The sequence below is a fragment of the Diabrotica virgifera genome, chromosome 1, assembly GCF_917563875.1.
Source record: "Diabrotica virgifera virgifera chromosome 1, PGI_DIABVI_V3a".
NCBI classification, from domain to species: Eukaryota; Metazoa; Arthropoda; class Insecta; order Coleoptera; family Chrysomelidae; genus Diabrotica; species Diabrotica virgifera.
The window spans coordinates 153,204,632-153,224,735 of record NC_065443.1 but is presented as its reverse complement, the minus strand read 5'-3'; the positions used below and the strand labels follow the sequence as shown (position 1 = coordinate 153,224,735).

At 34.6% G+C, this 20,104-nt stretch overlaps 2 protein-coding genes across 3 annotated transcripts in view; both read right to left on the bottom strand.

Moving 5' to 3' along the window:
* LOC114327789 (uncharacterized) overlaps positions 1 to 16,852 on the bottom strand; it is a 47,474-nt gene extending 30,622 nt beyond the window's left edge. Inside the window, exon 1 of the mRNA XM_028276499.2 lies at positions 16,574 to 16,852. Coding sequence (XP_028132300.2) covers positions 16,574 to 16,726 — 153 coding nt within the window. The 5' untranslated portion in view covers positions 16,727 to 16,852. The remainder of the gene's footprint in view (positions 1 to 16,573) is intronic.
* A 2,049-nt stretch (positions 16,853 to 18,901) lies between these two features.
* LOC114327788 (protein VAC14 homolog) overlaps positions 18,902 to 20,104 on the bottom strand; it is a 105,681-nt gene continuing 104,478 nt past the window's right edge. For both annotated transcript variants that reach the window (XM_050641638.1, XM_050641639.1), the window contains exon 14: positions 18,902 to 19,147. In XM_050641638.1, the coding sequence (XP_050497595.1) occupies positions 18,988 to 19,147 (160 nt within the window). In that variant the 3' untranslated portion in view covers positions 18,902 to 18,987. The remainder of the gene's footprint in view (positions 19,148 to 20,104) is intronic.

Below are 20,104 nucleotides of genomic sequence, written 5' to 3'. Positions count from 1 at the left end.
CCTCTCCTACTCCTTCCAGGAATCTGCACTTCAGCTATTCTTCGTATTGGGTGGTTAACGTCTCGACGTTGAACATGACCAAACCATCTTAACCTATGCTCTCTCATTTTGGCATCAATTGGTGCCACACCTAGACTTCCCCTAATATACTCATTTCTAATTTTATCCTTCTTTGTCACTCCACTTATCCATCTAAGCATTCTCATTTCCGCCACATGCATTCGCTGTTCCTCTTTCTTTTTCACTGCCCAACATTCAGTTCCGTACATCATAGCTGGTCTTATGGCTGTTTTATAGAATTTTCCCTTCAGCTTCATTGGAATTTTTCTGTCACACAACACACCACCCGCTTCTTTCCACTTCATCCATCCAGCCCTAATTCTACTGCATGCATCTCCATCTATTTCTCCATTACTCTGTAATACCGATCCTAGGTACTTAAAACTATTGCGTTTTACAATCATTTCACCATCCAAAGATACCATTTTATTTGTAGTAGCTCCATCTTTAAATGAACATTCCAAATACTCTGTTTTTGTCCTACTAAGTTTTAAACCTTTTTCCTCCAGAGCTTGTCTCCACTGTTCCAGTTTTTGTTCTAAGTCTCTTTCACTATTTCCTACTAACACGACATCATCAGCATACATTAAGCACCATGGAATGTTACCCTGTATTTTCGCTGTTATCTGGTCCAAAACTAATGAGAATAAATACGGACTAAGCACAGAACCTTGATGCAATCCTACTTTCACATGAAATTTATCAGTCTCTCCCACACCTGTCCTAACACTAGTCGTTACTCCCTCATACATATCCCTCACAATCTTTACATATTCACCAGGGACTCCTTTCTTATTGAGTGCCCACCACAGAATCTCTCGAGGAACTCTATCATATGCTTTCTCAAGATCAATGAATACCATATGAGCGTTTGTTTCTTTACTCCTGTATTTTTCCATCAACTGCCTTATAGTGAAAATTGCATCTGTTGTTGATCTACCCTGCATAAAGCCAAATTGATTCTCGGATATTTCGGTCTCTTCACGTATCCGTCTATCAATTACTCTTTCCCATATTTTCATGGTGTGGCTAAGCAGTTTTATAGCCCTGTAGTTTGTACATTGTTGTATATCTCCCTTGTTTTTGTAAACAGGTACCAGTATACTGCTTCTCCATTCGTCTGGCATTTGTCCAACTTCCATAATTCTATTAAATAGACCTGCTAGCCACCTTGTTCCTGTCTCTCCCAATGCTCTCCATACTTCCCCAGGAATATCATCTGGTCCTACCGCTTTTCCTTTCTTTATTTTTTGAAGCGCTTGAGCCACTTCCTCATTGGTTATTTTGGTGACCATTGCTGCTACTGTCTCCGTTGACTCTACAGGCTGTCTGTCAAATTCTTCATTTAATAAGCTGTCAAAGTACTTTCTCCATCTCTTTTTGACATCCCTTTCGTGAACTAGTATTTTATTATTTTCATCTCGGATACATCTAATCTGATTAAAATCTTTTGCTTTCTTTGCTCTCTGTTTGGCTATTTTATATATCTTCGTTTCGCCTTCCCTGGTATCAAGTTGATCGTATAGGTTTGAATACGCTTCTGCTTTAGCTTTTGCTACTGCTACTTTCGCTTACTTTTTGGCGACCATATAGTTTTGAAGATCTATGTCCGATCTGGTTTCTTGCCACTTTTTATATAATTTTCTCTTCTCTTTTATTTTTCCTTGTACTTCATTTGACCACCACCAAGTTTCTTTATCTTCAAACTTCTTTCCTGACGTTTTCCCAAGTATTTCAATAGCCGTCTCTCTAATAATATTGGCCATTTTTCTCCAAATTGTGTTAGGGCTTCCTTTCATGTTCCAACATATTTTTTCTACTATTCTTTCCCTGAATAGACCTTCCTTCTCATCTTTTAGCATCCACCACTTGATTTTTTGTGGTCCTCTCCGATATTTTTGTTTAGTTTCGCTTTTTACTTCGATGTCCAGAACAAGCAGCTTATGTTGTTGGCTTACTGTCTCACTAACTATTACCTTGCAGTCCTTGCATTCACGTATGTCTTCTTTCCTTATCATGAAGTAGTCTATTTGGGATTGATGTTGTCCACTTTTGTAGGTAATAAGTTGAGTTTCTCTCTTTTTAAAGAATGTGTTAACAATCGCCATATCCAATGCTGTTGCTAATTCTAGCATGTCATCTCCAGCTTCATTTCTAGTTCCAAAGCCTAATCCCCCATGTATTGTTTCATATCCTGTCTTGGCTTGGCCCACATGTGCATTGAAATCACCTCCTATTATAACTTTCTCCTCCGCTGGAATATCACTCAGTATGTCTCCCAATTGATCATAGAAAGCTCTTCTTTCATTCTCACCCAGACCTGTTTGAGGAGCATACACACACACAACATTCAATACCTCTTTATCAATTACAAATTTCACTGACATCATTCTATCACTCGTTCTTACAACTTCTACTACGTTATCTTTCATTTCACTATCAGCAATTATACCAACTCCATTTCTAGTGTTACTACTCCCTACATACCACAATTTATATCCATCACCTAGTTCTTTCGCCCTTTGTCCTTTCCACCTAGTTTCTTGAATACAAGCAATTTGAACTCTTCTTCGTTTGAGCGCATCCACTAACTCCAGACTCTTACCTGTAAGACTACCAAGACTACCAAGATCATTATTATTTATATTTAAGTTAATTAGATTAATACATCGTTGCCTATTATGAAACTGCATGAAAAGAGTTTTTTGGGTGTTCAACAATAAATAATTATTACAGAACCAGTTGTAAAGATCTGACAGTAAGCTGTTACATTTGGACTTCAAAGAAGTATCAGGTCCATTGACTATTACATTTATGTCGTCTGCAAATATCGTGAAATGTCCATCCGAGTTAACCGAGGCAACATCGTTTACATAAATAAGAAAGAGAACAGGTCCTAAAATTGAGCCTTGCGGTACACCTATGTCAATATCGAGATAGTTGGATTTATGCGTCGCATTTGATAATTTTCCTTTTTCTGTTAAGCTGACGTATTGACGACGTGCAGTTAAATATGACGTTAACCAATTTAACGCACGTCCTTGAATGCCGATATTTTTTAATTTATAAAATAAAATTTCGTGATTGACACAGTCGAAAGCCCTGCTAAGATCACAAAATATCCCAACAGGACTCTCTCCAGTATCTTTTAAAGATGCGAGAGTATCATAAAAGGAATGCATTGATGTATGGGTAGATTTTTTGGACTGGAAACCATGTTCGTTACTAACAATCACTTTATTCGTCTGTAAAAATGAGTTAAGTCTTTGTAAATAACTGTACTCAAAAATTTTTGAAAATACCGAAGAAATTGTTATTGGGCGGTAATTATTTACTTGTTTTGGGTCACCCTTTTTATGAATTGGTAACACCTTTCCCGTTTTTATACAATCTGGAAAATTGTCATTTGAAAATGATAAATTAACTAAATATGTTAATGGCGATATTATAAACGAAACAACCTTTTTTATTAAAAACCCAGGGATTTCATCAAAGCCCTGAGATTTTTAGTTTTTTAGTTTTTGGTTTAATAATTTGTTTAATTCTATTGTAGTGTACGGATGTAGAAGAAAGTGGACATCCAAAACAGTGTTGTTACAAGGATATGTATTATCAGGTTTGTTTGGAATTGTCGCAATTGCATCCAATGGAGCTCTTTTAAAAAATAGGTTAAATTTATTGGCTATTTCTAATGAATCTGTAATTAAGCTATCCCCGTTTGAAAGTGTTATGTTACTCTCATTTTTTTTACCTTTTGAAAAATCAGATATAATTTTCCAAGCACTTTTAGAAGGATTATCTGAGGTGCTTATTATATTTTGGTAATGGCATTTTTTGGTTAAATTTAGAAGCTTTTGATGCTCTCTTTTTTTATGTCTATAATAATCACGCAACTCTGGAAATGCCCTAGATAGTGCATGCAAATTTTTTAATTGGCAACTTGATTGTCTCACCTCATTATTAACCCATTTATTACTATTTAATTTGGACTTTTTATTTATAATAGGAAAATTAATGTTAAAATGATACATAAAAATATTAAAAAAGGTATTAAAAGCAATATTTGTATCTAGGATACCATATATTTGATTCCAGTCCTCACTTGAGATGTAATTTATAAATTTATTTATAGTAATGTCATTAAAATTTCTTTTTTTGATAGAAAACACTCGACTCACCCGCCCCAAAATCAAACTCAATCAGTACAGTTCGATGGTCGGACACAGTATTGTCGTTTACACCAATTAACAAAGACGTTATCAATCATCGTAATGCTGGTATCCGTGACCCTAGTGGGCCATTTTACGAGATTAAAATTTACATTAAAAGAAGAAAGGACATTTTGTAGTTTGATAACATCATAATTTAAATATCTTGTATCAATATTAAAATCACCGCATACAATAATATAAGTAATAGATTTAAAAACGAAATTTAAAACCGACTCAAGATTTTCTAAAAAAGTATTAATATTGCCAGAGGGGGACCTATAACAGTTTAATATTATAACTATGTTATTTAATCTGTCTTTATATGAAATGCAACAAAATTCTGAATGTTTATTAACACAAAACTCGTGAACATCGATTTTGTTTGATTTTAAACCATTTCTAACCCATATTCCTATGCCTCCACCTCTGCAGAAGTTGTCACAATATACTTATATAATTTTTTTAACTACTATAGGGTGAATAAGAAATAAGTTTTAGTTCTTTTTAATGTTTTATGTCTAAATAAACTTAATTATGTATTGATAGTATCCAAATACATATTAACAAAAAACTTGGAATAACAATATTTGCCGATGAAAACATGACAGAAATGATATGATAATAGCTGTCACAATCCATCAAAAGGCTCGAGAAACTTAACCTACAGAATGTGGCTTTAGCAGATACTTTAACAGGTATTTAAAGTAATAAAAAATAGATAAACAAAATGTTTATTTGAAGAAAAGCTAAAATCTATCACATCTTTTTGTTCAACTAAAACATATGGAACAAACAGACGAAAGAATATTAACTCTATTAGGTCTGAATCCGCGTATGAAAAAAAAGTTGATTAATAGCAAGCTGAAAATTTGTTAATAGCTTAAGGGTGTCTAGTCAGACAAACTTTGATGTATGGGAACACTGGAACAGGGGAAGTTTTAATTGTGGAACAGGCTAAAAATTTGCAATGTCAGACCACGAAAACGCCCATTTTGTCGGACAGAACATCCAATTGATTTGTTATCCTTTCATTAAACTCTCATGCAAAAATCAGACTGCTATTTGTCACCTGTCATAATTCCTCTCATTTGACATGTTCTACGTGTTCCACTCATTAAAATGCCCAATTGGTGATAAATAACAGTCTGATTTTTGCAGGACAGTTTAATGAAATGGTAACAAATTAATTAGAAGTTCTGTCCAACAAAATACATGGGACGTTTTCGTAGTCTGACGTTGCAAATTTTTAACCTGTTCCACAATTAAAACTCCCATGTTCCAGTGTTCTTATATATCAAAGTTTGTCCGACTAGACACCCTTAAGCTATTAAAAAATTTTCAGCTTGCTATTAATCAACTTTTTTTTCATACGCCGGATCCAGTCCTAATAGAGTTAATATTCTTTCGTCTGTTTGTTCATGTTCCATAAATTTTAGTTGAAAAAAAAGATGTGATAGATTTTAGCTTTTCTTCAAATAGTAGAAGAACCTACCGGAAGTAGTAAGGAAGGGAAAACTGGCGGAAAAATTTACTTCCGAAATCACCAAAAAGAAATATCGATGTAATGCAATTAATTTCTCAATTAATCTTTACAATTCACAGCTCAATTAACTTCTAATAAATAAAAAGAAGAATATGTACTTATAACTTTTTTTTAAGATATACACCTACTCACAAATGTGTAGATGGAGTTCTAAGATAATCTCCACTAATTGAAATATAATTGTGTTTAAATTATCTGCTTCTATTTCTAGAGTTGTTTTAATTGTCGCACTATCTAATTTGTTTTTATTCCTACCTTTATCGAATAAACCTGTATCACTATCTATTTTTTATAATTACCTACATTAAAAAACAGAAACATAATTATGAATAATATACCTATACAATTAACCCTATTTTATATAAAATCAATTATGTCTTTTCATTGCTGCTTGCATTTGATACGGAACAGTTGTTCAAGGACGGATCCAGGGCTCCGAGAATTTAAAAAAATATTAATTTAAATATTTGCAGTTCAAATGTTTTTAGTTTCAACACATATATATGTAGGTACAAAACAGGAGATAAATATGTTTTCTGGACTAGAATTGAACAAAAGCAGTAACGAAAGCTTCAAGAATGACATAAGATGCAAATCAAAATGTTGATAATTTTACAAAGTGCCAATTGTTAGAACGACCTTGGCAGCCATCAAAATCGTATCAATTTCCATATTCTGTACACACAACGAATAAAAAAGAAATGAAGAATTACTTGGGTCACCAGCATTTCGAACAAAGGAGTTGGTTGGTACTTTCGCACAGTCAAAAGGTTTTGTTTATCAAGTATTCCGTTTTATTTTTCTAACGAAAAATATGATCACAATAAAGGGATGGTAGCCCAAAGTCTTGTCGCGAAACCTTTAACATCTTTCTCCAAATTCATGGTCAAAGACGGAGCCATACCATCCCATGAAAAAACATCATAACAAAAGGAGTGCGTTCAAGTTAGGCTGGATTTTCTACAAAGTTATCGCAACCCGCAAAAGTCAGTCATTAACCAGATATACTATAGACTCTCAGAGGTCTAAATAGATACAAGAAATTGGAGAAAGACTACGACTTATAGTAGAGTCTATATTCTATATAGTGTTCTTCAGTCAACAAAATGTTACTTAAGAGGCCATCGTGATAATAACCTTCTGCTTCTGGACGAAGATGCTGGACCTAGCAATGAGGGAATTGTTAAGCTCTTAAACAACACCTATCTACAGTCTCTTCCCGAGCAACATACATTAGTAGCACCGGTCAAAATCAATTGATAACATGTTGTGGTGAAGAAATAATTGAACAAATAATGAATCAGGTTGAAAGTGCAAATTATTACTCTGTCATATTTGACTAAATGACCGACGTATCCCCCGTGGAACAGCTTTCTCTAGATTTGAGATACATACACAATAGTGAAAACATTCGTGAAGACTTTGTCATTCGTGAAGTTCACTGACGCTTATTAGAACATAAAAATCATTAGTGAAAATCTAGAAAGAGGGGAAGAGCAAGGCCTGACATGAGAAGTATTGAGAAAAATAGTATTGCACTTGTTGAAAGAACTGTACTTGAATCCGAAGAAATGTGTAGGAATCGGTACTGACTTTAATAATACTTTAAAAACGATGAGTTTTGAATGCCTATATGGCACTCAAAAGTGTGTAAAAAGTGCCTTAAAATGCTTAAAACTCACTATTGTAACCCAAATTTTTAAAAATTACCCCCAGACCCCAGGGTTGGAAAAAACCCGGGTTTTTTTAAAGCCCAACCCGACGGATTTTTTTGGGTTTTTTAGGGTTTTTTCGGGTTTTTTTGGGGATTTTCAGTTTTTTATTTAGATTTGATATATAGTTTCTGCTCTATCAAAAGTTTTACAAAAATTATGAATTTTATTGCAAAAATAATAAAATAACAAAATATGCTTACAAAATAAAGCAACTTGACAATGTCAGCAATTTATAAGCAACTATCACATATATGTTGAAATTAGGACAGAGAAGGAGCAAGAATTTGATAAAAATATCTCCAAAATATTAGATAATGTCGCCATATATAGAGAGGCTCTGTATTTGCAAAAACAACTTGCCGTTATTGTGAAAGCTCTAGACAGATTCCAAAGCGATTCTGTAAACATTTCTGATGCAGTCGAAATATGGAAAGATGCCCTCGACCATGATTTGTTACAGTCATACAGACAAGAAATAAAAAAGAGATATGACTTTGCCATTAAACCATTTCACCTTTTTGCAAATACTATGGATCACAAATACATGGGAAGACGACTTACAGGGGAAGAAGAGGAAACAGTCGAACAATGGGTTGCATCGAATCTTTCTGAGTTTTTGGCAGTGATGTTATCATTCAAGATTAAGGATACATACATATTCCCCGCAACACTTTTCAAAGAAGAACTTGTCAAAAAATTCTCAACAAAGAAATGGTGGAAGCTGATATCAATAAAAAATAAAAAAACAAATAAAATACCATATGAATTTTGTATTTATATGTTATCTTTGTTCTCATGTCCAGCTTCATCTGCATCTATTGAGCGGATTTTTTCTTCATATGGATTAATATGGACTAAGCTTCGCAACAGATTAGGTGAACTTTGTAAAAATATATAATGTATAAAATATTAGAACCGAGTCCTCTTCCTCGACCGAGTCTAACGAATAACGAATGGGAATTGGGAATGTGACAAAAATACAGATTCTGATTTTCCTGATAACTAATATGCTTTGCTGATGCTTTGTTTAACAAGAAACTTGTTTATTTTTTTATTTGTCTATATACCATGTTTAAAATAAGTGTTTTATTAGTTTTATAAATAGTGGGTTTTATCAATTGAAAAAACCCGCTGGGTTTTATAAGATGGGGAAATTCTATGCCAACCCTGCCAGACCCTCCGGTACCCCTCTCCAAAAAAAGTTCATGGCCCCTCCCGAAAATCGGTCCTAGATCCGCCGGATCCGCCCTTGCAGTTGTTGCTTATTATGTCCTCCTTTTTGATACATTTATAGTGTTCTTATTCGAGTAGTTCTTTTATTCTTTTCAGAACGCTTAGAATGTGCTGATTTAAGCGAGGAAATTTTTTTTAGATAAAATAATAAATAGCGAATCTTTCATGTCATGCGCTATTAAATACAGTGTGCTAAATTAATTCAAAACATGGAGACTTGGAAGTAGATATATCTTCTTCTTCTGGTAGTATCTGTCCCCTTCGGAATATTGACGATCATTGCAATTTTGACTTTGCTCACAGTTGCTTGAACCAGGCCTACAATGGTAGTCATGTTGACCCAGGTTTTGATTATATAAAAATAGGAAATGCGTCGTCTCCTGGCTAAACACTTCTTCTTTAATAAAAAACTTAAGTAAACTGTATATGTCATTGTTTCTCATAATAGGTCCAAAATACTTTTTTATAATGACAAGCATAGTGGCAAGCATTTCACCTTTTTATCACTTTCACGAAGATCTCAGAATTTGTTACAGATGCACAGTATTCATATGGAGCACCACATCGATCTCAAAGACATCCATAAACTCTCTCTCTCTCTCTTCAATCCTGACCCCTCGGAGGGCTGTAGTTGTCGACGTGATGTCGTGTATTGTCCGTCTCCAAAGATGGTTGTCTCTGGTCATTTCTTTTAACTCATGTATAGGTCTTTTGCATATTCCCGTAATTTGATCGGTCCATCTTGTTAGTGATCTTCTTCGTGATCTTCGGCCTTCCACTTTCCTTGTATAATGAGTCTTTCCATGTTTGCTCTCATAACATGTCCAAAATATTTTAATTGTTGTAGATGGACCTTACTGGAGAGTCAGCTCGTCAGCTTCGTTGACTTCGTCAACTTTTAGCTCTCTTAAAATTGATTTATTTGTCCTAGGATCGGTCCAAGGAATTCGTAGCATTCGTCTCCAACAGAACATGTCAGTGGCGTCTATCATTCTTCTTTCCGATTATCTCGTAGGTCAGTATTGGGAACCTTCACGTACCTTCTTTCCGTAGGTCAGTATTGGGAATATTAAGCAGTTGATGAACCTCATCTTTAACGCTCTACCTCCATACACAGCACGGCTATAAATGCTTCTTTGTAGATACATACGACAGAGTCCAAGTTCCCACTCAGTATAGCCAATCGTGAATTATGTAGCATTTATGATAATTAAATTGTCAAAAAAGGAAAGCCTACACTATGGGACTTCGAATTAAAAGGTTCTAGGAAAAAGAAGAAAGTGAAGACCAACACATACATGGAAAGAATCTAAAAAAGAATAATATGAAGTCTAGAAATCTAGCTGGATTATCTAGACGGATAACAAAAAATAATGCTTTGTCTCCACAAACGAAAACAATCAACCCCTGGCAGCTTCACGTACAGTGCTCCCAGATTTTCCACATAGCCAACATAGACCAGTTGTAGTAGAAGTTGGCATCAAAATACCAATAATAACATCTTTCCCTCGACCTAGGTGGAACTTTAAAAAAGCAGACTGGGCGACTTTTACTGCGAGATTGGACAAATGTCTCGGATGGATAACCCCAACACGTACAAACTATATGAGATTTGTTGGCGCGGTTATATCTACAGCGAAGAAAACTATACACAGAGGATATCGTAGAGATTATGTCCCAGGATGGGATGAAAAATGCGAAAAATTGTATCAAGAATACAACGAAAGCCAAGACCGAGAAATTGCGGACGAACTGCTGCACAGTTTGGATGCAGCCAGACGGCAAAAATGGATGGAAACTGTGGAAAAACTAGACTTTAGTAAATCAAGCAGAAAAGCGTGGTCCTTACTTAGAAAACTTGGTAGTAGCAGACACTCAACTAGAGACAAAGTACCAATAGTTCCCAACAGAGTAGCCTCCCACATTGTAGCAAACTCAAGGGCACCTAGAGATCGTGACCACACCACCAAAGTAAAACAAGAACTAAAAATACTAAAGTCTGCATGCCCACCTACACCTGAATACTCTGACGAGTTTACTCCAGAAGAAATTACCTCAGCAATATCAGAAATTAAGTCTGGAAAGGCACCCGGCTCCGATAAAATATATCCAGAATTTTTACTTCATTGTGGCAAATATGCTAGGAAATGGCTGGCTGATTTCTACACAGATATATTAAAATCGGGAGAAATCCCCCATTCCCTTAAAAAGGCCTCCATTATAGCCATATTGAAACCAGGAAAAGCAAATGATCAACCAGAAACCTACCGACCGATTGCACTGCTGAGCTGTGTCTATAAACTGTTGGAACGCTTAATCCACAACAGAATTAGTAACAACATATTGGGGGTGATACCTATTGAGCAAGCAGGATTCAGACCTAACCGCAGCTGCACAGATCAGATCCTATCCCTAACAACACATATTGAAGCAGGTTTTCAAAGATAGCAAAAAACATCGGTTGCTTTCATTGACCTATCAGCTGCATACGACACTGTCTGGAGACAAGGACTAATCTGCAAACTGATCCGTGCCATCCCATGCCAAAAGGTAACCAAACTCATTGATAGCATGCTCACCGACAGACCTTTTCACGTCAAAATGGTCAACTTAAGAAGTGTCCAAATGAAGCTCAGCAATGGACTGCCACAGGGATCTGTTTTGGTACCCTTACTCTTTAATTTATACATAGCGGACCTACCTAGGACAACTTCGCAGAAATTTGGCTACGCTGACGATTGGGCCATTGCAGCAAGACATAATAACATGAATGTTACAGAAACAATACTGACGGATGACCTTGCTGTTATGGGTGAATATTTTCGCAAATGGAGGCTACGGCCCAATGCAACGAAAACTGAAGTGTGCTGTTTCCATCTGAATAATGCCCAAGCCAACAAAAAACTCTCCGTTCACTTTGAAAACAGACTACTCACTCATAACTCAACACCAAAATATCTTGGAGTGACTCTTGACAGAACTTTAAGTTTTAAGGAACACCTACAAAGAACGGCAGAAAAACTGAAGACGCGAAATAATATAATCCAAAAGCTATGTGGCACCACATGAGGGTCCTCTGCCTCCGTACTCAGATCATCCGCTCTCGGACTCGTATACTCGGCGACTGAATATGCTTCGCCGGTATGGCTCAATAGCAAACACACGAAGATCATTGACACCCAATTAAACCAGACAATGCGAATGATCTCAGTTACAATTCGACCAACACCGAACTATTGGCTTGCCATTCTGAGTCACATTCCACCGCCGAAACTAAGAAGAAGTCATTCTCTTCTCAGAGAATATCGAAAAATCGAGGCTAACCATCAACTATACCCATCCACCATGATAAGCTTGATACCGAAATGAACAGACTGCGCTCCAGATATCCCCCATTGTTAAGGGCCACCTCCCTACATCAGGAACATTTCGACTTCACCAACGCTTGGAGAAGACAATGGGAGAGCGACTCACCACATGAATCACACCAAATGGCCTGTATCGATCAGAAACCGCCAGGCTTTGAATTGCCCCGCTATACATGGACGGCGCTGAACAGAATAAGAACAGGTACCGGTAGATGTGCTGACAGCTTGCATAGATGGTGAAAGGTCCTTACCCCCGAGTGTGACTGTGGTGCGCAACGGCAGACCGTCCACCACATTATTGAGGAATGCCCCCGAAGGCGGTACCCTGGAGTTTTCGATGAGTTCCTGAATGCGACCGAAAATGTTTTACATTATATTAATACATTAGATGTTCGTTTGTGATACTTCATGTAATGTTTTATATACTTTTTTTTAAATTATGTGTTCTTATTATATCTATGCCATACGATAAATAAAATAAACAAAAAATACGAAACAGCACTCTACATATCGAGCAAAATAAATAACTCAAGTCAAATATACACACAGCGGCAAAATTAAGGGAACACCTTAAAAATGGGACATGTTAGATGTCTCGAATTTCCTACACCTGTTGTTCGATTTGAGTGATTTTTTAGTATGTTATATCCTTATTATTTAAGAAAATGGATCTAATATTGTTGCTAGACAGGTAAATGTCATTTTATACCGGGTGTAACAATCATATTGTGTTTTTTCTTAAAGTTCTGAACACCCTGTGGACTATTCTAGCATATATAAACATTGAAATTAAATCTCAATTGTAGCCTTAGACTTTCGTAACATTTTGTTTTTTGATTCATTCGCTTAGGCTCGATAATAAAAGAGATATACACTTTTATATTACAAATTAATGAGGTATGTTATTTCGTCTTAATCAATATCATTCCACATCTCGAGAGTTAGAGCCCGTTCACATGACAAGCGCTTAACGCGCGTTTTTTAACCAAAGATCTTATACACATAGATTTGGCCAACTCGGAAAAAAAGCGTAACGTGGAGCAGTTCGGGTCGGTGGTCTATCTATCTCTCTCTACCGGCGCTTAACTTCCTCTCTCTAGCATATGATGGCTGCCGCCTTTGTGTAACTGTCGTTCCACTACTTCCACCTCTTGGTAGATACGCTCACACTCGCACGACAGACAAAGATAGCTAGACCACTGTACTTGATATCGGCGTTACACCCCGACGCATTGAGTGGCATATCCCTAGCCAGATCTATTCTCTTTACATATCTCTGTTTATAACACGCGATTACAACTACATACATTTTACTTGAGACCGTTCACATACTGACGCGAGTTTTAGGTCATTAAAATGCACGTTAGCATATGAACGGTCTCAAGTAAAATGTATGTAGTTGTAATCGCGCGTCATCCAAACACACGTTAAGCACCTCTCGATGTGAACGGGCTCTTACTGTTTCTACCTCTTGTAATTTTCTAGGAGGTAGCAAACGCTGTCGTAGTCTTCTGCTAATTATGTCCCACAAATTTTCGATCAGATTAAGAACTGGACTATGCAATGGCCAATTCAAAGTCCGAAGATTTACCTGTTGTAAATATTCGGTTACAGTTCTGTTAAAAATTGTTACCAACATAAGGAGCCGATAGCATGGTAGCTAAGTCCTTCGCTATGTAAGATCACTGATTGAACACACTGATCGCGGGTTAAATTCCTTGTAGTGCGTTCCATTTCCACCAAACAACAATAAAATATACGGACTTTACATCTGAAAATTTAAATTTGAAACTTTAAACAAATCTACTAATTTTCCCAACAAACCAGACATTTTTTGACTGTTAACAATTTGATAGGTATCTATTAAATTGTTAATTTTTCATAACTTACTTTAGGCTTATGAGAAGGAAAATGAGAATTTATTGATGAAAAACGTGGCTAATAGTTGTTAAATTACCTAACTTTTTTATTATCCAACATAAGCAAATGAATCAAAAAAAGAAATGTTAATAAAGCCTAAGGCTACAATTATGTTTTAATTCCAATATTTTATATATGCCAGAATATTCCACAGGGTGTTCAGAACTTTAAGGAAAAACACCGTATGATTATTACGCCCGGTATAAAATGACATTTAACTATCTAGAAACAATATTATCATATCGATTTTCTTAAATAATAAGGCTATAACATACTAAAAGAATCACTCAAATCGGATAACAGGTTTAGGAGATTCGAGATACCAAACATGTCACATTTTTAAGGTGTTCGGCTAATTTTGCCGGTGTGTGTATATCAAGCAAATACCCCAGGCTGTGGGTGAAAAAACGTGTTATAATTCAGGAATTTTTTAAACCTATCAGGTGTTGTAAAGGACGATGCCAGGAATAACTTGTACTAAAATATAACCAAAAATTTTGTGCGCTTTTTTATTTATAACGTTTTTCATTTGTTAAATTTGCAATTTTTAAAGATTTTTAATTTTGCAGCTCAGGATATTCATTTTAGAGAAAAACTTTTAAATAAAAAGTTGTAGTAAATTAAAAAACCTACAATTTGAGCTATGGCAAGTTTAATTTCCTTAATTGGTTACTGCAAAGCAACCTCCGAAAAGTCCAAAGTCCAAAATGGCCGTATTTTACTATTGCGTTATTTGTTGTAAAAATGACTATTTTTTATTTTTTTTAAGGCTTTAAAATGAAGATCTTCCAATTCCAAATATAAAAGAATTTGTAAAGCCCTACTGGTGAACTCGTTGCATAGATATTATAAATTTTTTATCACGAGAGGTCAAATGTCGAACGCTATAACTTTTTGAAAAAAAAATAAAGATTTTTTTAATAACTATAAAAAAGTTTTAATGGGTCCTCCTTAAAAAGTGCTTTATTTTTGGTTATTTCACGTTGAAATATTCGATTTTGAATTTGGCAAGTATGAACCTATTTTTTATTACTTAGAACTCATTCTTTTACTAGATCTAGGGGTCTCATATATACATTTTTTTTTCACTTTATTATGGCCTATATTTTTGCTAAAAATGTTTTTTTCAATGAAATACTTACTTTTTGAGTTACTTGCAAGAAACTGACTAAAAACGTGTTTTTTCTTTGTTGAAAAATGAACGTATTTACTCGCAAATAACTCGAAAAGTATTAACTTAGCGAAAAAATGATATAGAACAAAAGTTGCTCAAAATTAGTCAGTTTATACATTTCTGGACTTATTTTGAACGTATATTTTTTCACCCCCCATCAATGGGTTAAACTCACCCCCAGAGCAAAAGCACACATCCGCCCAGTATCACTTTTCTTCTTTGACATGTTATCTATGTGTATGCCAAACTTCATGTCAATCCAAGCGGTTCTTTAAAATTTGGTGCAAAAACAGTGATTCAATGTACTATACGTTGCTAAGAGCAACCGATACAATAAATCACAATTGTAAAGAAAAATAAATCTCCACTCCACTTTAAAAATCATTTTTAATAATTAAATGCAATTTTCTTTTAAAATACTTTTAATTTTAAGATAATGTAGGGCTTTCTTTAGTCAATGACTGTGAAATATTTTCTTAATTGTTATAAATAAAGTCACTACGATTTAAGAAAACAAAAACAATTATCTAGGCTTCAGGTGGTCGCAGAAAATTTTTATTTTGTTTTAAATCTATATTTTGTCTCCAACAATAATAATCTGCAAGATAGAAACTCACAGGATGTATAGGGGTCGCTTCATTTCTAAATGTTTATAAAGAAATTTGCCCCCTTATTTTCAAACCCGAAATAAGAGATTTTAAAATGTTTTATGCATTTATTTACATTAGAATATGAAAATTTGAGAGTGGATCTAGCATTAACTCTCTACGATCTTTTTTTCAAAACGTTATAGCCTTCGACATTTGACCTTTCGGGATAAACAATTTATAATATCTAAGCAACGAGTTAACCAATCGAGCTTTACAAACTTTTTTTATGTTTGAAATTGAAAGATCTTCATTTTAAAGCCTTAAAAATACAAAAAGTTATTTTTACAATAAATAATGCAATTGCAAAAAAAACGGTCATTTTGGACCTTTTGCAGGCTGTTTTGCAATAACCAATTAATGAAATTAAACTTGCCATAGCTCAAATTGTAGGTTTTTAAAATTACTACAACTTTCTATTTAAAAGTTTTTCTCTAAAATGAATATCTTAAGCTGCAAAATTAAAAATCTTTAAAAAAACAAATTTAACAAATAAAAAACGCCATAAATAAAAAAACGCACAAAATTTTTGGTTACATTTTAGTATAAGTTATTTCTGGCATCGTCCTTTACAACACCTGATATGTTTCAAAAATTCGTGAATTATATCCTGAAATCGACCTATTTTTAACCCACAGCTTGGACTAAAATGAGTATTGAGTGATTGAGTAAAACAAAAAATTATTTGAAAAACCTACATACCATTCCAGCGATTTTGATGATTCCAGTTTTGGTTTCGAGAAACTTTCCTCGTTTCAATTTTTTCTTGATTAGATCATTATACGTATCTGTCACGGGTGAAATGTTATTTAAAAATAACTGCGATTTTCTTCTGTTAATTGCACTTTCCGCCATTATAACGTTTCCGAGATGAAAATAGAATACAACAATTATTAAATGCCGTACCAATGGTGTTAGTTAAAATAAAGTCACAACTGTCCTCATATTTGATTGCTACTCACTATAGATTAATCATCTCAATATCACAGTGTATTATTAAAATTTTATCTAATCTATTAAGCGTTACAAGTGTACGAAAATTATCCTATAATTAATTTTTTTTATCAATTGTTGAGATTAACTATTAACCTTCTAAAGGTAAAACTATGTTCTATAGACCAGGGATGGATGTGGAAGGTGGCATTCTGATTTTTGGAGAAAAAGTTGTGTGACAATTTTAATAACAATAATTGACTTACCCTCCCTGCCAAATAGGTCGCAAACATGAATGAAAAAAATTGGAAAAAATCCTTTGTAAAAGGTATAAAGTTTTATTAAAATCCCTTTAAAGGGCTACATCACAACAAAACGTTTTCGATTTTATAAAAAACCATCATCAGTACATAGACTGGATGCTAGCTGAGCCACCAAAGAAAAATATTCGGGTAAAAACCCTTTAAATATAACATGGATGCATTAAAAGTGCATACTTTAATAAAATGCATTATGATGGTCACATGGCAACTAGGATAATGCCCTAAGGTAATGTATTGAATTTCTCAACACGTGGGATGCAAATTGAATTGTTTACATTCTAATGACTTAATGGCAATTACTCAGTTGCCATCTCGATAGTGTCAAAGTTTTTTTTGTAGTCAACAAATACTAGAACTAGCGGCCGGTTGTACTCCACAGTTTTTTCGATTAGGACCTTAGGTCCACAGACAAGTAGGATGGTCATTGGTACCATACCCAGGGCGGAAACTTCCTGTTCTCTTTGTTGGCATGTTTCTAGTTTGTTTTCAATTCTGGCAGTGATTATTCGAGCAAACAATTTATACAGGTGGTTTAGAAGACTAATTGGCCTATAGATTTCGAGATCTAATTGATCTCCTGTCTTATGTATGAGGAGCGTTATAGAATTATTCCATTCAGCTGGTATGGCTTGGTTTTTTAAGTATATATTGAAGAGGTGTTTGATTGCTCTGATGAGAGCATATTTAGGATTAAATGATGAAAATTTGGAGACTAACTTTCAACTCAAAATGAAGATTTTGATGAAGTAATAGATCTTTCCAATCCATAGCGCAAGAAATCTCGCTTAGACGAATAATTATACGAAAATTGAAAAAAATATATACGAAAGAAAAATAATTTTTAACTCAATTCTATAAATTAATATTGTTCTGAAGCTATTCCTTTCTGGCATTTTTGTAATTAACTATTCCAATTGGGAAATAAACCACAATTTAACTTGAAAAAATAATTTTATTAACGTTTCGACCTCCACTTCGGACGTCGTTGTCAAAATACAAAATATTAATAAATTAAACGATTGTGTCCAAAAGGCAAGAGTGTTATTTAAAGTTTTTGGAAAACATCAATTTCACGCGAATTGGATATTCTTGAACATGCAAGGTTTTCGTTTACTCTCATAAGAAACATTTATGTTATTTTCAAGAGTATTTTTGTTCCTCAAAAAACATTGTATACCTACATATAGTGCCAATTAGTGAAAAAAGTTTGAACTTTGTGTCAAAACATTCTTCGTTTTGTTGTAAGTGTTGACGACAGTATAAAGGTGGGAATCAACGCTCCAAAGTAATGTATTATTTCAATACATTTTTATAATTATTGCACCAGCATGAGTATTTTGTGCAATGTTAACGTCATGCGTAACTGTCGTATTTGTCATGGTGAATTTTGTGGCCGCTTTTCAAAATCACTTTTAATCTGTATATTAATTCGAAATTAATACCGGTAATTTCTGAAACAATTTGGGGATTCTCGAAAAATCTTAGGCCTGTGTTACCGTCATTTCTATTGCCGAAATTTTGCTGTTTCTTGTAATTTAACTTGGGCAGCATGCACTATTAGCCAAGGCTGTATCGCCGCCCCCTTTAGGCAAATTATTCTGATTAGATTCGACCAGTAAATTGACGGCCGTCATTTTTTTGTTTCTTTTTTAAACTGTCTTTGAAACAAAAGATTCTTACTATATTTTATTAAAGAAAAATCAAATTATAGTTTCGTCAATTTCGTACACGAAATGACGCATTCATCGTAACCCAACCATAAAAAATTCACATAGGTAAATAACGTATATATTTCGAGCCTGGAATGTATAAATAATTAGGTACAACGTTATTGGTAAAAATAAGAGGTAATGGTTATTCCTATATATCTATAATAGCATCCTTATCTAAGGTTGATATTTCTTTGGTACGTTGGCTCTTCTTGAATTCTTTATGTCGCTCCTGTACATCAACAAAATGGCTTAACAACTGTTGAAAATTTACGGTGCTTACTAGGGACGATTTCTTTTTGGTTTTTTTACTGAAAATAAAAAACAGTTGTTATTACAATGTCCAGTACATTAAAAATAGGGGAGCGGTTTACCTCTCAAATTTTTTTTTTTTTTTATTTTTTTTTTATTAACATCCAAGTTTTTTTACAATCTGTTTTACAATGAAAACAATAAGTAAAATTGTTTGTCTTTACAATGGCAGAGAGATGTAAGGTCCAGTGACCAAAGCATCACGACACACACACATTACCTTGTTTACCGGTGAGATGCGCACATACACTGATACGCGAGCACGAAAACTAAAACTAAAACTGGCACAGAACACAATGGCTGGACGCTGTTGAAGGCGTAGCTTCCTCTGCTGTAGGCTCTGTCAGGATCGGTTAGGTAGGTCCAAGGGATCATATCGCTTCAATCTCTTCGCTTGTTGCTTGTTGAGAAGATTGTGTGCCAGGCTGTTTGGATGTACCCGCAACCTATTTTGATATTGTTCAGAAGATTTTTTGCACTCGTCGGAGACTGATAGTACCTGAAGATCTCTATGTATTGCGTCATTATGGATGTACCAAGGGGCATTAGCGATTGTTCTTAGAGTTTTGGATTGAAATCTTTGTATTTTCATAATATTAGATTTGCTAGCTGATCCCCAGAGCTGCGAACCATATGTCCAAATGGGTTTTATTATTGTTTTGTATATAAGCAGCTTGTTATCGATCGATAGGTGAGAGTTTTTTCCCAACATCCAGTAAAGTTTTCTGTATACAATTCCCAGTTGAAGTCTTTTCGTCCATATATGTTTGGTCCAAGTTAGTCGTTTGTCAAGGTGAATACCTAGATATTTTACGTCATCCTTTTGAGGTAAAGGATGTCCATCGAGATTAAGTTCTGGACATGTACCTCTTCTTAGAGTGAATGTAATGTGTGTGGATTTTGAGGGGTTTACTCTAATTCTCCAGAGTTTAAGCCATTCATTTGTTTTGTTCAGA